The sequence below is a fragment of the Microtus ochrogaster genome, chromosome 18 (assembly GCF_000317375.1).
Source record: "Microtus ochrogaster isolate Prairie Vole_2 chromosome 18, MicOch1.0, whole genome shotgun sequence".
NCBI lineage: Eukaryota > Metazoa > Chordata > Mammalia > Rodentia > Cricetidae > Microtus > Microtus ochrogaster.
Genome location: NC_022020.1, coordinates 14,972,670 through 14,989,443, shown reverse-complemented (window position 1 = coordinate 14,989,443; position 16,774 = coordinate 14,972,670). Strand labels below are relative to the sequence as shown.

Genomic DNA, 16,774 nt, shown 5'->3' with positions numbered 1-16,774 from the left:
ACTGTTGATAGTTCTCCCATCTATAATGGAATAGTAATGAGCAAATTTATAATATTCTAAATAGTTTTTTACAGAGAAGGTGTCAGAGCTCAGCAATCCAGCCTTATTTTAAAGCACGATCTCCCACCTATTTGTGTACTATCGCATTCACCGGACTTTAGTGGCAAGTTTAAAACGTGTGACAAAACTCAAGCTCGCAGTGCATCTCGGATCCGACCTCACCTCCACTAAATTCAAAATGCCACACGCGCACTTCTATAAGAGTCCTATGGCAAACTCGCTCTGTCCAGGAAGAACCGCGCACATATTCCCACGCTCTTCAGAGATCTGAGCGCGCGAAGGCACCGTGGGAATCCCAATGCGCATGCGTACTGCTCTGGCGCATGCGTCGCAACCCGCGCATGCTCAGATGCTCCCACCGCCGGGCTACTGGGGGCCTGAGGAAGGCTACCGCGCCCCGCCCCGCCCCGCCCCGCCCCTGCCGGCTCGAAGCGATCCTGCCTGCCGGGTCGTCCTCACTTCTCTTTCCCCAGTCTGGCGGCTTTCCCCTGCGTTTCTGAGTCTCTGCTCGCGCACGTCGCGGGATCCATGTCGCAATCCATGGCCAGGCCTACGGGGCTGAGGAGCTGGGCGACCTCCCGGCTCTTCGCTGCCGGTGAGGAGCGAGAGGAGCGAGCGGTGGGAGGTTGTGCTGGGGATGGAGCCGAGCTGGGTTGGGGCCGAGCTGGGTTGGGGCTGCGCCGCGGGGAACCTAGGACAGGACGTCAGTGGGCCGTGGCTTCCTCAGCGGAACTCTCTGCCTTAAGATGCCCAGAGGGTACAGCACTACCTACTGTGCAAACAGGAAGTTTCCTTGACTCCACTGATGAGACTGAGGATGTTGAGCCCCAACTTGGCATAGGTTCTGAGTCTAAAAACGGGATGATGCCTAAGGACAGATTTTGGACAGATAGCCAAGAAGATTGTGTCGTGAAGAGAGACCCAGTGTCTTTTAAGGTGTCAGCATGGAATATTTGGGTTCTCTGTGGTTCACCCGACTTAGCCACCAATTTCGATCTCCGTGTGAGCCAGGCATTGCCCTGTAATAAGTGCTATAACTGGATCCCAGTTTTGTCACGTTCTACCTATTTTAGGGAATTGCAGTTGGACTTTGTACCAAGGGGATAAATGCTACTAGAGAAAAAGAAAATTATTTTTATCTCTAGGCCAGAAAATTAGGTTAGCGAGAAGAAAAAATGAAGCGAGAGTGGAAATATGCAACTATGTATTATGTGTACTTACCTACGTAGTGCTTGCCTTTTGCAATATGAGTGAATGCATTGTAAATATTAATGAGTGAATGAACTACTTTTGCTTTTGTGTCACTTAATACCTTGTAATGGTGAGCTTTTTGGTAAATAGTAATAAATAAATTGAATTAAATAAAACTAACATTTTATAGGCAATTTAGACTTAAGGTAAAAACAAAGTGATAAATCATTTATCTTCTATATTTTGCCCTTTCCAGTTATTTTACTTGACCTGGCTGTCTGTAAAGGATTTGTAGAAGATCTAAATGAATCGTGAGTATACATATATGTGTAAAATACTATTATATACTATTTAACATCATCTAACTCAGATGGCCGTGCAAACTTCTGCACAGGAATCTCATTTTTTAAATAACAGGTGCAGTGGTGACTGATGTTAACATATTGCCAATTTTGTTTTAGTTGTTTTAAGTTCCATTTACATGCAAAATTGAGGAGTGCACCAGCAAGTTTTTGCTAAGTTATAAAGTGACAATCCAACCAATATTTCTATATTGCTTCTTTCTTTTAATTTAGTCATACAGAGTGAGAGCTGGGATTCGTGGTTTAATCTGTAGTATAACAGGTTTATTTGCAAGATCTTGCTCACACAGGAGGTGAGAAGTCTAACTTTATTGCAAAATTCAAGGTCAGTCTTTCTGCCTTGACTGCAGGGGATAATAATCTTTTCCCTGGCAAGCCACATGGGTGCCTTTCCTCACACCAAATTTGATGTATAACCAGTCTCTGGAGGGACCTGTAGTCAAGGACTCAGGCCTCCCATACCAACCAAGCTCATAAATATACCAGCACTCCCAGCCTATTTGTTGGGTCATTATTGGCATCTTCACCTTTTTTATATACTTTACTACTAAAATGTTTTTGCTGAGGTCTTTAGCTTGGTCACTTTCCCACTTAGCAAGAGGCAGAAGTCTTTAAGACTTCTGTGCTTCTCATCAGTGAGATGGATATCTCTGTTTGTGCCACATCTGCCTGATGTTTGTATGGTACTGTTTCATAACAGGAACAAACGACACCCATCCAAGGAGTTACCATTTTTTTTTAATCCCTCATATCTTTCACTGTTAACTGTACATCAATCAGGACTTGTTACTTCCAGGTGTGTGTGTGTGGGTGTGGGTGTGGCATGAATTTGTGTAGGTGTTTGTAGTTTGTGGTGTGTGTGCACATGTGTGAGCACAACCTTTGCATGCATGTATAAAGGACAGACAATCACTAGAAGTCCTGCTTTACTGCTTTACGTCTTACGTCTTCGAGACAGGATCTTTCTCACTGAACCTGGTGCTAGCCAGTATCTAGCAAGCCCCAGAAACTCTTCCTGTTTCAACCTCAGTGTACTGAAATTACAGGCATGGTAAAGGCTTTTTTGTGTGTACTAGAATTTAAACCCAGGTCCTCCTTACACAGCAAACCCTCTTACCAACTGAACAATTTTGGCAGACGGTTAATTTCAATTTTGTTCTTTGTCTCCATCAACCACCTTGGCACCTGACTGTATGATTGAATTGCTTTAGTGAGAGTAATGTGATCATTTGAATAAAGGTACTCTAATGGTACTACATTTCATATAGTAGGGAAAAAAAGATACTCTAATGGATTGGCAAGACGTATGAACATCTCATGGGTCCTAGTCATAGCAATGGGCCTTGTGGGTATGTTTGAAGATTGTTTATAAAAAATGGTTTTTGAGGAAAACTCTTTGATATCAAGAAAGTAGCTTTTTTTAAATCAATGGTGCCTTGTGGGGCATGTCACTATCAACCACCTTTTCACTCTCTTTTAATAATAAATAGTAACTCTGCCTGAGAAGAGTCTCACTTCTAGTAATCATTTTGCTGCTTATATGAATGCTAACCTGAAAGACTCTTCCATTGGGAAATGTTAATGATAGAGAACCTTGCTTGTTGGCTAAATGAGAAAAGTAAATTATATCTTGTTGTAGTGCCAGCAGATGTTACCACTCAGATCCACAAAATTGAGACATGATCCTAGACTGAGCATGGAATTTATTGTGAAAAAGCACCAAAACCATATGAAAGAAAGAAGTCTCATTTCTCATATTCCAGTGAAAGTTAAAGATACCCCAGAAGGAGATTGCTGAAGCCCAAATTCATAACATTCTCGCTAGATGGAATATGCTGCACCCTTTGTGTTGTCTGTAATATTCCTTGGGACCTGACTTCCAGTGATGTCACAGAGTTTGTTTAGTCATCCCCGTGCTTTGTGCTGACTTGACCCACTCTGTCTAGGTCATGGGTGCCATATTTGCTTCCTGTTGAGGTTGTCTAGGAGCGATGCATCTCATGGTGGCTGGTCCTGGAGTTTTGGATTAGCCTATACTCAGTTGAATTATTCGGGAGTGTCACACTAACCCACAGGACTAAGTGAGTGTTAAGATTCACAGTTAAAGGACAATCCTAACTTAGCTGATGGCATTTTACAAGTTTATTATAGCCTAAAATATGAATCTCAGACCTTTGATCCCATTACAGCAATTCTGGATTTGCTGCATTTCACGGATATTTTATGAGAACAACATTCTTTACCAGGAAATGATGGAACTCCTAAAATCCACACTCTTAATACAAACCAGAGACCTATCTTGTTAACAGAGTTTTCTATGAATATCCTTAGGCCACTGCATTAAATTTCTTGGATAAATTTAATATGGAATACAGAAAAGAAGAGCTTAGGAAACACATCGTCATCCCTCAGTACTCATGGAGATTAGTTCCAGGATTTTCTGTAGATAGCAAAGTCTGGATGCTTAAGTACATTATATATATAATAGCTTATTTGCATATATCTGTACACATCTGTGTATTTTAGTTCATCCATAGGGTTTTTTTTTGTAACACCTAACAAAGCATAATGTAAATACTTTTGCTGTATTGTTAATGTAATAAAGACAAGAAAAGTGAAAAGCAGTACTTGTTCAGAATAGAGAAGCCCGTTCCTCAAGTGGAATATCAAAGGAAACAGACTACATTTGTGATTTTTACCCATATTCTCCTTTCTTTTGTTGGAGTTTTTTTTTCAGTTCTTTAGACAGTTTTCAATTTTAATTCTTAAAGTGCTTGCTGGGTAGGAAAAGATTTAGTAGTTACTGAGTAAAATTTTTATATGAAACTTAGAAAATTTGTTCTGTGTTCTTTTATTGATCAGTTCAATATTCTTAAGTTGCACATTTGTAAATTATACTAGTTATTGTAATAAATACTATTGTATGGATATTGTTTGTGAACATAAATATAAAATCAGATTTATTTTTCCTTTTGTTTTTAGATTTAAAGATAATCGAAAAGATGACATTTGGCTTGTTGATGTAAGTATGTAAATTTAAGTATCATTTTTGATTTCTTTTATGTAGGAAGACCAATTTGTTTTCTCAGATATTGCTACTTTCATTTCCCTCATATGTATGTGTGTGTGGTGTTTGTGCATGTATGCGTGGGTATTTCTAAATGTGTGCATTCACTTATGCATGCAAATGTTTATGGTGTATAAGGCTGGAAGAACACTGTGTCTTCTTCAGTTGCTGAACACCTTGTATAATGTGAAGCAGGCTCTCTCACTGATCCCTGATGGAAATCAAAATTTTCTCTGTTTTAGTTAAGTGTCTTGCTCTGGGGATTCCCCATCTCTTTCTCTTATGGACCATGATATGTTCTTAGTTGCATGTACCCACCTGGGTTGTACTTGTGTTTTGGTGCTCCAAATTCTGGTCCTTAGAAATGCATGGCAAAAGCTGGGCGGTGGTGGCACGTGCTTTTAATCCCAGCACTCGGGAGGCAGAGTTCAAGGCCAGCCAGGTCTACAAGAGCTAGTTCCAGGACAGGCTCCAAAACTATAGAGAAACCCTGTCTCGAAAAAAAAAAAGAAGAAGAAGAAGACAAGGACGACAACGACATGCATGGCAGCTCTTTACCCTCTCAGCTATATTCCTACCCCTACTTTCAAGATTCTGGCAAAGGAATTTATTTTTGATCAAATTCTGGGAGTAAGGTCCCATTTTTTGAAGAAGTTGGGGCCATTTCTTACAATGAAATTGTAGATTATATCTTAAGGAGATTACTTTATGATTTCAGTATAGACTTTACCCTTGTTTCTTCATTTTTTAAGAGATTGAGTTATAATAATATACAGTAATGCCAAACATGCTTCATCCCAATACTGAGCAAAATTAAGTTGGAGTGTTTGCTTTAACATGTATCAGTGGGAAAAAAGTATAGCCCACAAAGTGGAACAAGAGAGCAGAATTAATGATTGTTGGGAGTGGAAAATAGAGCCTGAGAATCTGCTGCTTAAGTCTTCCTCCTTTTATTTATGTTTAAACATTTCCATGGAATCACCTTGAAAAATAAGTCTCATTTAATGAAAATACATAAATATTGTGTTAATACCATATAAATAGAATACCTAATTAAATTGTTTGATTCTGAAATGTGAAGGGCAGTGGTTGCCTTTCAAACTGACTTGTCCCTGTGTCAAATCTCTCAATGATCATGCAAAATCCTGCCAGTGAAAACAGTAGAACTCAGCAAATGTATCTACCTCTGTGTTAATTTTTTGTACTAGAAACAGATGTTTTCCATGAACACAGGTTGAATGTGGTATGGTGCATGCATGTTTATTTAGTAGTTTTATCTTATGTAGAACATAAACACGTTTGCACAGAATTAAAGATTTTGAATCAATCATGATTCTGTTCTAAATAGGTATCGATAGTCAATTAAAATATTAGTTTTGAGGTATGCCCTAAGAGGTAAGCGATCTAGATTCATGCGTTTTTTTTTTTATTTTGTTATATTGCAACTTAAAAAACTATCTTGTCTGAAACAGATTAGTAATTAGATTTCTTAAGTAAATTCTTTGAATATTAAGGTTGAGCTTCATAGTGGTACAAGGTTTTAGTGTATTTTTTTTTCTTTTTGTGTAGTTTTATGCACCCTGGTGTGGCCATTGTAAAAAACTGGAACCAATTTGGAATGAAGTTGGACTTGAAATGAAAAGCATTGGTTCTCCAGTTAAAGTTGGAAAAATGGATGCTACTTCCTACTCTAGTAAGCTCATAGTTAATTATTCTGTTATTCTATTAATGGAAATATTTTAATTATAGCATTCAGGGTAAGTAGAGGAGATGCTTTATCATGGAAAGTTATCTTAATAAGTTAAGACTATATACTTAGAGTTAAACAAAATTACCATTAAAAATTTAATACACTGTATGTGCTATTCTTAAGCATAGCATAGATATGCAAGTCATTGTTTGCTCCTAGTTGAGTCTACATTGATAATTTTATAGGAGGCAACTACAGAAAAGTTGAATTTGTAAGTATAAGCTGAGGAAGCATAATATGGAAAAAACTAGGTATTTACAAGATGAGTTGAGTTAGAAAAAATATAAATGAAGATTAGAAAGGTACTGAAAGTTTAAAATGAAATTAGTGAGTTGGTACAGAGAACTGAATGATGCTGAGACAAGTACATGGCACCTCATAGGCCAAATTTGCTCTGCTGCTTAGTTTTGTAAATAGAATTATTGAACTATTGCTACAGTCATTTGTGTATTGTTATCTAGACTATTTTCATGCTCCATTATCAAAACTGAATTGTGACAGAACTACATATCCCCATAACCTAAAATGTTTGCTATCTACCAATTCAGAAAATCTTTACTAGCAAGTGTCTTAAGGAAAATAATAAAAGAAGAAGTTAAGTTTATGGAAGTATGGGATGTCCTATCAATTTGGAAAGAGTATAGCTTCAGAGAAAATAATAATGCTTTTGTTTGCGGTAGTGGGAATTCTTCTAAAGGCCCTAAACTTTGGCTTTATTGGTAAACATTTAGTTGTGTTATTTCTTTTACTGGCTGTTTTGAAGTTTGAATGATGGGGCATATGCTAAATCCTTCATATTCAATAAGATTGGTTTCCTTGTCTTTTACTTCTGAAAGTAGAAGTATGCTATGTGGCAATATAGCACAATATAGTTTTAAAGACTTATAGTCTTACAAAAATGGTACAAGATCTTTCCCTGTCTAAAGACTGGCTTAGAACTTTCTATGAAATCCTTAGACTCATATCAGTATCCCTTCTCAGTCTCCCAAGTACTAGGATTACAAATATGAATCAACATATCCTGCTACTTACTGTGCTTTTTTTCTTTTTTTGGAAAGCTAAGTATATGTTCTAGGTTGTACTTTACTTCAAGACAGACCCATGTTTTTTTAATTTTAACTCTTATTCCCTACTTTGTGGCTTTAGGTAGGCTACTTAACCAAGTTTTAGTTATTGAATCTGTAAGGGACTAATAATCTTAAAGGTGGAGACAATTGTATAATGCTTCATACTTAAACCCCCTTGGTGCAATGGCTAGTACATACAGAAGGTACCATATTGTTAAGAGTTTCCCAGGTGAGAAAGTGTTATACATTTTATCATTCGTCAATTGGGAGAGATTACAATAGAGGGAAAGCAAATGACTTGATAAAAATGTTTTGGGCTGAAACTTATAAGATCAAAGAGAATAATAATACATACATGAAGATTATCTATGTGAGCTTTCATATTTATTCTGTGTAGGAAGCTAGGAGCTCAGAATTGAATGAAAACAGCAGAACTGTGAAAATATGGTAGTAAATGCTGGTAGTATTTATGGTAGTAAATATATGGTAGTAAAATATGGTAGAAAAATGCTGGTAGTCATTTGCAAGGCTGAAGTTACAGATGGGATAGATTGCTATTGTAATCCTTAGTATACTTTGTTAAAAATGAGGCCGCTTGTTGGTTCCTGGTTGCTCAGTCCTGAAATAATCACACAGAAACTATATTATTTAAATCACTGCTTGGTCCATTAGCTCTAGCTTCTTATTGGCTAACTCTTACATCCTAATTTGACCCATTTCTAGTAATCTGTGTATTGCCATGTGGCTGTGGCTTACCAGGTAAAGTTCCCAGTGCTTATCTCCTTCAGGGGCTACATGGCTTCTCCTTGACTCTGCCTCCTTTATCCCAGCATTCAGTTTAGTTTTCCCAGCCTACCTAAATTCAGCCCTATCAGGCTGAGCCAGTTTCTTTATTCATTAACCAATAAAAGCAACACATAAACAGAAAGACCTCCCACACCAGTACTTGCTGAGCTGTATATCTCCACTGCTGTATGGGAAAGCATATTGTTTAGTTTCTTTGTTTATGTTCACGATGTCAGCTAGCCTAAGTTTGCAATTTTTCAGATTACTGATGTTAATGAATCAGTGATCAAGAATGTAGTTGAGTTGTTAGAGCTGGAATTCCTAAATGAGATAAGAGAACTGACAGACTACTGTTGAGGAGAGGGAGAATGTTTGGGCTAGTGTATTTGAATTAGTTTTTAACTGTATTAGAAGAAGGAGTTGTAGAGATGGCTCTGGTTGAGAATGCTTGCTACAGTTGCAGATGACCTGGATTTTGTTCCCAGCACTCGTATGTGACTTACAACCATCCTGAACTCCAGCTTCAGAGACTCTGACAGCATCCTTCTATCCCTGAAAGCATTGTACACATATGGTACAGGAAAGCATCCATGTTGTGATATATTGTGCACATTCATACGTGAAGGCAAAATACTTAAAAAATAAAATAAAACAAACAAATCTAAAAGGAAAATAATGTTAAAGAAGTTTTTACATTCAGTGATTACCAACTGTGACTAGTTACATCTTGATTATGTCCGCAGCCATGCATATTTACTCATCACACATTTTCTATCTATTTATGAACTCACATTCCATTCTTTAGAGACTATTGAAAAGCTCACAAGTTTCACTTTGCCAGGAAATACTTATAGCCTATTAGAGAGAGAAGGAGAAATAAATTATTAAGTGCAAAAAAGTCTGGAGAAATGGCAGATTCATTGATCACTTGAATCATTTAGTGGAAAATAGAATAGCTATATTAAGAAGTTACTGGGAAAACACATACATATAATTTATACAATGCATTTAAACTGGAAATATCGTAAAGATAAACTGTGGTGCCTCCGTGATATTTACATTAACTCAAAGCTTGTAGTATCTGATCCCTTGATATTTAAATTTTGTATTCATTAAGTGACTCTATTAAAGGAGTTCTGAGATTAGAAAAAATAACCAAAATAAGGGCTAGAAATGTTCCTCAATGGTAAAACACTTCCTTGGGATATATAAAGCCAAAAAGTTTAGTTATAGTTCAGGTAAAAAAATGTTTAAGTTGAGGAACTATAAAGTAGAATATTTTGATATGTAGTTACATAGTTTGGGTTTGATTTCAGAGAGGACCATTCCAAACAGTCAAGTATAGAAAAATTGTCTAAGATTGTTTTGACAGTAGCTTACTCTCAGCTGTGTAATTGTGGCAGAAACAAATGTCATCAGGCTCAATAAAACAAATCCCAATGGATAGGACTTTTGAACAGGAATTTTTAAATAGTGTGGTTTATTTTTCTGTGTTGAAATTGCACCAAATATTTTTGATGCCATTTTAATTGATAATTAGTCAACCAAATTTTATAAAATCTGCACAGAGATCCTTTCTTCCAGGGATGAATACTAAGAATATTTTTCATTTGGAAGTTAAATCATATAGTTTCCCCTATCATAGTGAGTTTATTTCTATTCTGGAGCACCTAAAACTCTGCTTACTCTCTGCTTGGTCCTCTGCATCACTTGCATGAATAAGCTTTCATTGGTATTTGACCAGCACCATTCCTATTTTTTGTTCTTGTTAAAGGATTAGTTTTGAAAATTTCCTTTCTAGATCACAAATTCTTTTTAATCTGTGACTGTAATTGATGGCTTTTCAAACTTGTATTATTGACATTTTAGACCAGCTATTTCTGTTTGTTTTTTCTTTTTTTGTTTTTGTTTTTTGTTTTTTGTTTTTTTGGTTTGGTTTTGTTGTTGTTGTTTGTGCTATACAAGTTGTTTTCCATGTATTTTTTGAATTTTTAGCAGCACCATATCTCTGACTTCTCTAGATTAAAGAAAGGTTCCTACACATCCCGGTTCTTCCTCCTATGTCCATATGTAAATTTAAAAAAAGCTTTACTTTCCTAAGAGTCATTATTTGTGCCCTTTTCATGTTGGTCATATGGTGACAGGAAGTATGAAAAAAATAGTATATTTTTAGCTAACTCTACCTCCCTTTTCAGTTCATAGATATTAACAGAAGGTAAATAAACAAAGTGAAAAAAATAATCTCAAATGTCAAAATTAGGGGCCAAGTTAGGCCCAGAATCTTCTATGAAGGGATTAATAACAAGTTTGTATGTGAATCATTTTTCTTTAATGTTAGAAGAAAAGCAAGTCTATCAGACTGAGTTTCTATTTCACTCTTGCCTCCTACATGATATTTTCACTCAAACAATATTCCAAGTGTTCAAAAGTTGTGTTTTATCTGAGATTGGACAAGTTTTTCCTCACACAGAATTATTCTGAGCTACATTTAAAGGATTTTAAAGCCAGTTACAATATTCCACCTCAGTATATATTAGCATGTATACTGTGATGTGCAATTAGATATCACTTAGTAATGAGTTCAAGATCAGGGGTCAGGAACTAGATCTTCAGTTGTGGAGTTCTGTGTGCTAGACTGTGTGCTAGAAATTTTCCTATGTTTGTCTTCATTTAAAAATCCTTCTGCACACTTCATCTCATGAGTCTTTAGAATTTTAATGTGTGTGTGTGTGTGTGTGTGTGTGTGTGTGTTTATGAGAAGTATAGATCATGAAACTAGGAGAGGGACCATAAGAGGGAAAGAAGATAAGACAAGAGGGAGAAGGGCAAAGAGTAATCATTGTTTTTTTCTGATTAATTATGCATGCACACGTCATCCACACACACACAGAGACATTCATACATAGCACAGACAGAGACAGACACATTCACACACACAGAGACTTACCTGGGACGCTAACCTCGGGCACTGCAGGTGGCACTCCAAACCTCTGAGCCAGCTCTCCGATGTAATCATTGTTTTGATAGTCACTTTTTTATCTTGTCAAAGTATTTTCTGAAGTTCATATGTGAGATTATTAACTAATTATAATAAATTTTCATGTTTTTTTCTAAGATTTTAATACTTAAAAACATTCACTTGGGTTTATGTGAATGCACTTTTTTTTTTAAAGTAAAATGCTCATGTTACCTAGTTTTCTCTGTTTAAACAGAACTTAGAAATATTTATTCTTTTCCTTATCAAGGCATTGCTTCAGAATTTGGAGTTCGAGGTTATCCAACAATTAAGCTGTAAGTTGAGTGTTCTATATTTATGTGTATGTTTTAAATAGTTTACTCTTTTTACAATTTATTTATTCTAGTTCTTTCTTTGGAGGTTGTAGGTTTGTGTTTTTAAACCAAGTGTGTGATCAAAGGTGAGAGGCTCTATATGTGTGTGAGGTGTACAGCTAAGTGAGTAACTGTATTCTGAGTGCTTGCTGTATATTATACATTTACAGAACGAAGTATACATTCATAAATTATGAAAGGTCTCCTGAAGGACCACATTATATATTCTGCTTTGCATCTGCTAATCACATGAGACAGATTTCATTCTTGTATATTTAAAGAGACTTACTTCATCAGAAAAAAAAGAAATCAAGAAAAGGAAAATTGATAGATGTTAATTTTAATAGATGAGTATTTATCAAGTCTCATAGAGAATTTAAGCTGGAAAAATGATATGGTGATTCTAAAGGGAATTGTTTTATAATGATTTTGCTACATTTTGCTATTTTCATTGACCTTATTTTGGCATTATGAGTAGCTAAGCTTTCTTTTCAAAGTTATATTTATAAGTAAGCTAGCTTCCCCCAACACTTTAAAACCTAAGATTTTACAATTTTAAGTAAGTATATTATTCTGGGGTTTTTTATTGATATTTTCCCTTTGTTTTTGAAAATGTTACAGTGTGTGTTAATGATCTTTTCTCTTTGTTATTAGGAGTTCTGTTTTGCTTATTAGTTGTTTTTTTTCCTGTACAGTTGATTAGATATAAATTTATTTATTAACAGATTTCTTGGAAGATAATCTATGTTTTAGGAAAGCCATTTTTATGTCTGATTTATGATGAATATTGGAGAATTTATCAAGTAATTTGTTTTATATTGGTGAAAATGAGCTTTGCTACCACTCTAGTTCCTCGTCCTTTTTTTTTTACCGCTTGATCGAGAGTCTAATTAAAACTACTCTGACTTAAGCCCTTTACTGTAAATGTGCAAATTACTCACTTTTTTTAGACAGTGCATACTAAAACTAAATACCACAGAGTAAAATGTATTCCTCTTGTGTGAGTGAAGTATATTCGTATGCATCTTAAGGTGCTGTTTATCAGAAGACAGTTGCATACTGTTTTACACAAGTGTGCTTCTTGTAAAGTTTCCCCTTATTTGGCATTTTGTGCATTTTAAGTTTATATTTCAGTAAATTATGATTGAGATTAAAAATGAAGAAAGTTAATTTCCAATTTTTATTTTAAGATTGAAGGGGGACTTGGCATATAATTACAGAGGACCACGGACTAAAGATGATATAATTGAGTTTGCTCACAGAGTGTCTGGGTAAGTTGAAAAACCTTTAATATGTGAATTTAATATTTAAAGAAAATATATTTTAGTAGACCACATTGGAATACATATTTTAGATATAAAATGTGCTGTATACATGTATGAAACAACCTAAGGTTTTATAGCATATACAGTGAAATTCTGTAAAGATGTATCATATTTTGTAATATATGTTAATTTTGTGTTTAAGGCCATTTTATGTTTAAGAGAACCATTTTTTCCTCTAGTGAATTTTAATACATTTTTAAATTTTTTATTATAACAGTCTTTTTTATTTATAAAAGACATCCTAAGCTAACCCCGACACCACCCTCAAGGGATGCTTGAAGTTGTGCCTAGTACCAGACCGTATGAACGTGCTCTATTTCTTTCTCTCAAAATATCTTGTAAAGAAGCACTTGAATTCCTTTCTTTAGTATCTGTATTTCCAGTATCACTAACTTCTGTACTTTGGGTCCTTCGTTAAACAAAGTAAGAATTACTTACACTTAACTCGTGTAGTTCCTTCATAAGTCAGTCTGGTGACTCAAAAGGCTGTAAAATTGCTAATGGGCAGGTCTTGTATACACCATGCATACACTGATCAAAGAGAAGATTCACTGGCTTTCTATCTATGTACCTTTGAGGGAAAATAGTATAGAGTAGGGTTTCATAATACTCAGAGCAGTGCACAATTTAATTTATGGACTGTTTCCTGTGAAAGCTTGTATTTAGTACTATCAGACCATAGTTGCTAAGGGTAATTGGAAACATGGGAAATGAAATTGGAAGGATTACTCTAACAATTTTTTCAATCTTAACTTTTAAATATATTTTTCTTATGTAGTAATGCCTTATATCAACTTTTATTTCTTTTTCTCTAATTTCAGAATCTTAAGAGAAGCCCAGAATGTTCTTATTCTGATAGTCTTGGGATTCTATCCTTAGTTTGTGGTTCTGAAAATACTTTTTAGATTCACCTAAATTAATTTTTTTTTACCATCACATTTTTTATGCCATCTGCAAAGTGATCTGACAGTATGTGTTTATCAGATGATATAGTTAGAACCCAGTGAGCCATTTGCATTGAATGCCAAATATTTGACCTATTGCTGGTCAGGAAGTAGATCCTTTCACAAGCAATTCTTACTAATTTAAATGTGATTCTTAAAAAAAAAAACAAAAAAAAACAAAAAAAAAACAGTCTATATCTTGCTAAGGTATAGAGAATATCAGTGTTTATAATTATATTTATGTGTTTCTCTTTTGAAGAACATTTGTCAAGATTAATCTATATTGCCTTTCAAGTTCTAGGCACTTTCATATTAGCTTGACAAGATAAATTATAAATAGCTTTAAGTTAAAACATGATAGTTTGTTGTATAAAATGATGCCTCAAAATATCTGTATAAATGCACAGAACTAAGAATAATTTATGTTAAAGTTTGTGATGCTTATATGTGTAATTTCCATTGTATTTTCTCGTTGTGATTGCATATTTCTCTTCGTTTACTTTGTGAATAAATTTTGAAATGGTTTTGTTGGAGATGAGTACTAGTGAGATGCACTTGAAACCCCCATGACTTCAGGTAGCTTTATGTTTTGCAGTTATGTTAATTTTTTTAACTCTAAAAAGGAATTCTCCTGATGTGAGGGTGCCTCTGGAGTAGGGGAGATTTCGTGACTCAGTTCTAATGTTGCATCACTTACTGGTTAATTATGAAGGATTGAAGCAGAAGCTAGGGAGAGTTATGCAATGACCTTAAGAGCTTTGTGTTTGGAAAGTGTTTGCCTTTGCAAAATAGGTTCTGTTCATTTTGTAAGTTTTGAGTACTGTAAGTATATACCATATTTAAAAGAAAAAAGCATTTACTCATTTCTTAACTGTATTTTATAAGTGATATGTTTTATAATACTCTTTAGTATTGATGTATTCCTTTTTTTAAATGTCTATGATAAATTCCAGAGAAATATTTTCTCTTTGTATTATTGTATAACTATTGCTACATTTTATTTTTCTGAAAATAACTAATAATAATATAAATTGAAAGCTTGGGTCTTTGACCTCCATAGGGTACTTAAGAAGTATATAACATTTAGATTGAATCATATTATATAAATTTTAATTCTTTTTATTTTGTTTTGTTTTTTGAGACAAGGTTTCTCTGTGTAACTTTGGAGCCTGTCCTGAAACTCTCTCTCTCTCTGGAGATCAGATTGGCCTTGAACTCACATAGATCCACCTACCTCTGCCTCCCAAATTCTGGGATTAAAGGCTTGCACTACCACCATCTGGCTAATTTTAGCTCTTGTTGACTCCTGGGATACTGTTTCATAATCTGTTTCTTTAAAATATGCTTTTGAAAAGGAAAATTTTTTCAGGTGAATTGTCTTGCTTTTAGTCAAGGTCTGTAAATGAATACTCATTGTGTCTTACTAATCAGAAATATTATTGATGTTTTTCTAAAGAAATATATTTGAAACTGCCAGATTTAATTCTGGGTACTACATAAAGCATGACAATGTACTACATAAGCACCATAGACTGAAATTTTACTTGAGTAGATTTGGGATATACTTAAGTGCAGATAAAACATTGCTAGCATTATAAACATTATCAGCTATCACATAATTGGAATGAATTGTGCACTGTCTTTAGTTCGTACCCATTTGTTTTCTTTTCAAATAGAGCTCTGATTCGGCCACTTCCAAGTCAACAAATGTTCGACCATGTACAGAAGAGGCATCGGGTATTTTTTGTTTATATTGGTGGAGAATCACCCTTGAAAGTATGAAGTTATCTTTTTTTCCACATAAACATACATATTATAATTCTTTTTACTGTACAGTTATGATTTTATGAAAACTTGAAAGCAAAATATTTTAGCTTATCTAAATATTTTTCACAATGAAAATACTTTCTTTAATCCCCCTTACTAAATTTGCCATTATGAAATTAAGGTAAGTGAAAAGTTTGAGAAAATATTCCCTGCCATAGTAATTTTTATGTAACTAACTTCATTATTTAATTTTAACATTTTTAAACACTTTAAGTGAAAGACTGGAAAGTGCAGTGAAATGGTAACTTTGTAAAACAAAACACTGTGCCTAAGTTTCCTTAATGTTTATGTGTTTCTGCATACCTTGCGTACTATGATCACCATCATCATTATCCATCATCGTTAATCTGTTAATAACCTGAATCTACTTTGTGTTATAATTTATCAGTTCTCTTTGACGGGGAGGGTAGGAGCACTTTGTGATTGTTTGTGGTCATAACAGTGTATTTTGTTTGGTTATATTTTCTCCTTTCACTGAAAGGTGACATGGTAAAAACTTCTTATACTGCTTATAAATAGCTTTGATTGTTAAATGAGAACCAAATTTTAATTTTTGATATTCAAGATATCTTTTTTTCTGTTTGTATTATTACAGGAGAAATACATAGATGCTGCATCAGAATTAATTGTATATACATACTTCTTTTCTGCCTCAGAAGATGTGGTTCCTGAGGTAATATTTAATGTCTGGTTTAATGACAAAAATTACTCATAAGAATTAATATTTGATTTTATGTATCTGAGAAATTTTTACTTTTAGTGTCAGATTATTTATAATTCATGAGCCAGTACATCCACAATCATGGCATATAAAGACTGTTGTGTTTAGTAACTTTTTCTCTATGAAATAACTGGTGAGCAGTGATATACATCAAACTCCAAAGATGCTTGTAAGTATGCTGCAAATATAGTCTTCTCTTGGCCTTTCAAACACTATAATAAATAAATATTACAGAAACAAATTTTCATTGATACTACCAAAGTAAATAGGTAGTTTGAGAGTTAGAATAGGTAAGGATGGACAACTTTTCTGCATTTCTTTGTCCAAAAACTAAAGGCAGGAAG

The 16,774-nt window shown here is 34.7% G+C and overlaps 1 protein-coding gene across 1 annotated transcript in view; it reads left to right on the top strand.

Annotated features, from left to right (window-relative positions):
* Window positions 1–469: 469 nt before the first annotated feature.
* The window catches only part of Tmx3 (thioredoxin related transmembrane protein 3), a 35,008-nt gene continuing 18,703 nt past the window's right edge, over window positions 470–16,774 (top strand). The window contains exons 1-8 of the mRNA XM_005355842.2: window positions 470–655; window positions 1,508–1,562; window positions 4,596–4,635; window positions 6,250–6,373; window positions 11,529–11,574; window positions 12,804–12,884; window positions 15,559–15,658; window positions 16,305–16,382. Of these exons, the coding sequence (XP_005355899.1) occupies window positions 589–655; window positions 1,508–1,562; window positions 4,596–4,635; window positions 6,250–6,373; window positions 11,529–11,574; window positions 12,804–12,884; window positions 15,559–15,658; window positions 16,305–16,382 (591 nt within the window). The 5' untranslated portion in view covers window positions 470–588. The remainder of the gene's footprint in view (window positions 656–1,507; window positions 1,563–4,595; window positions 4,636–6,249; window positions 6,374–11,528; window positions 11,575–12,803; window positions 12,885–15,558; window positions 15,659–16,304; window positions 16,383–16,774) is intronic.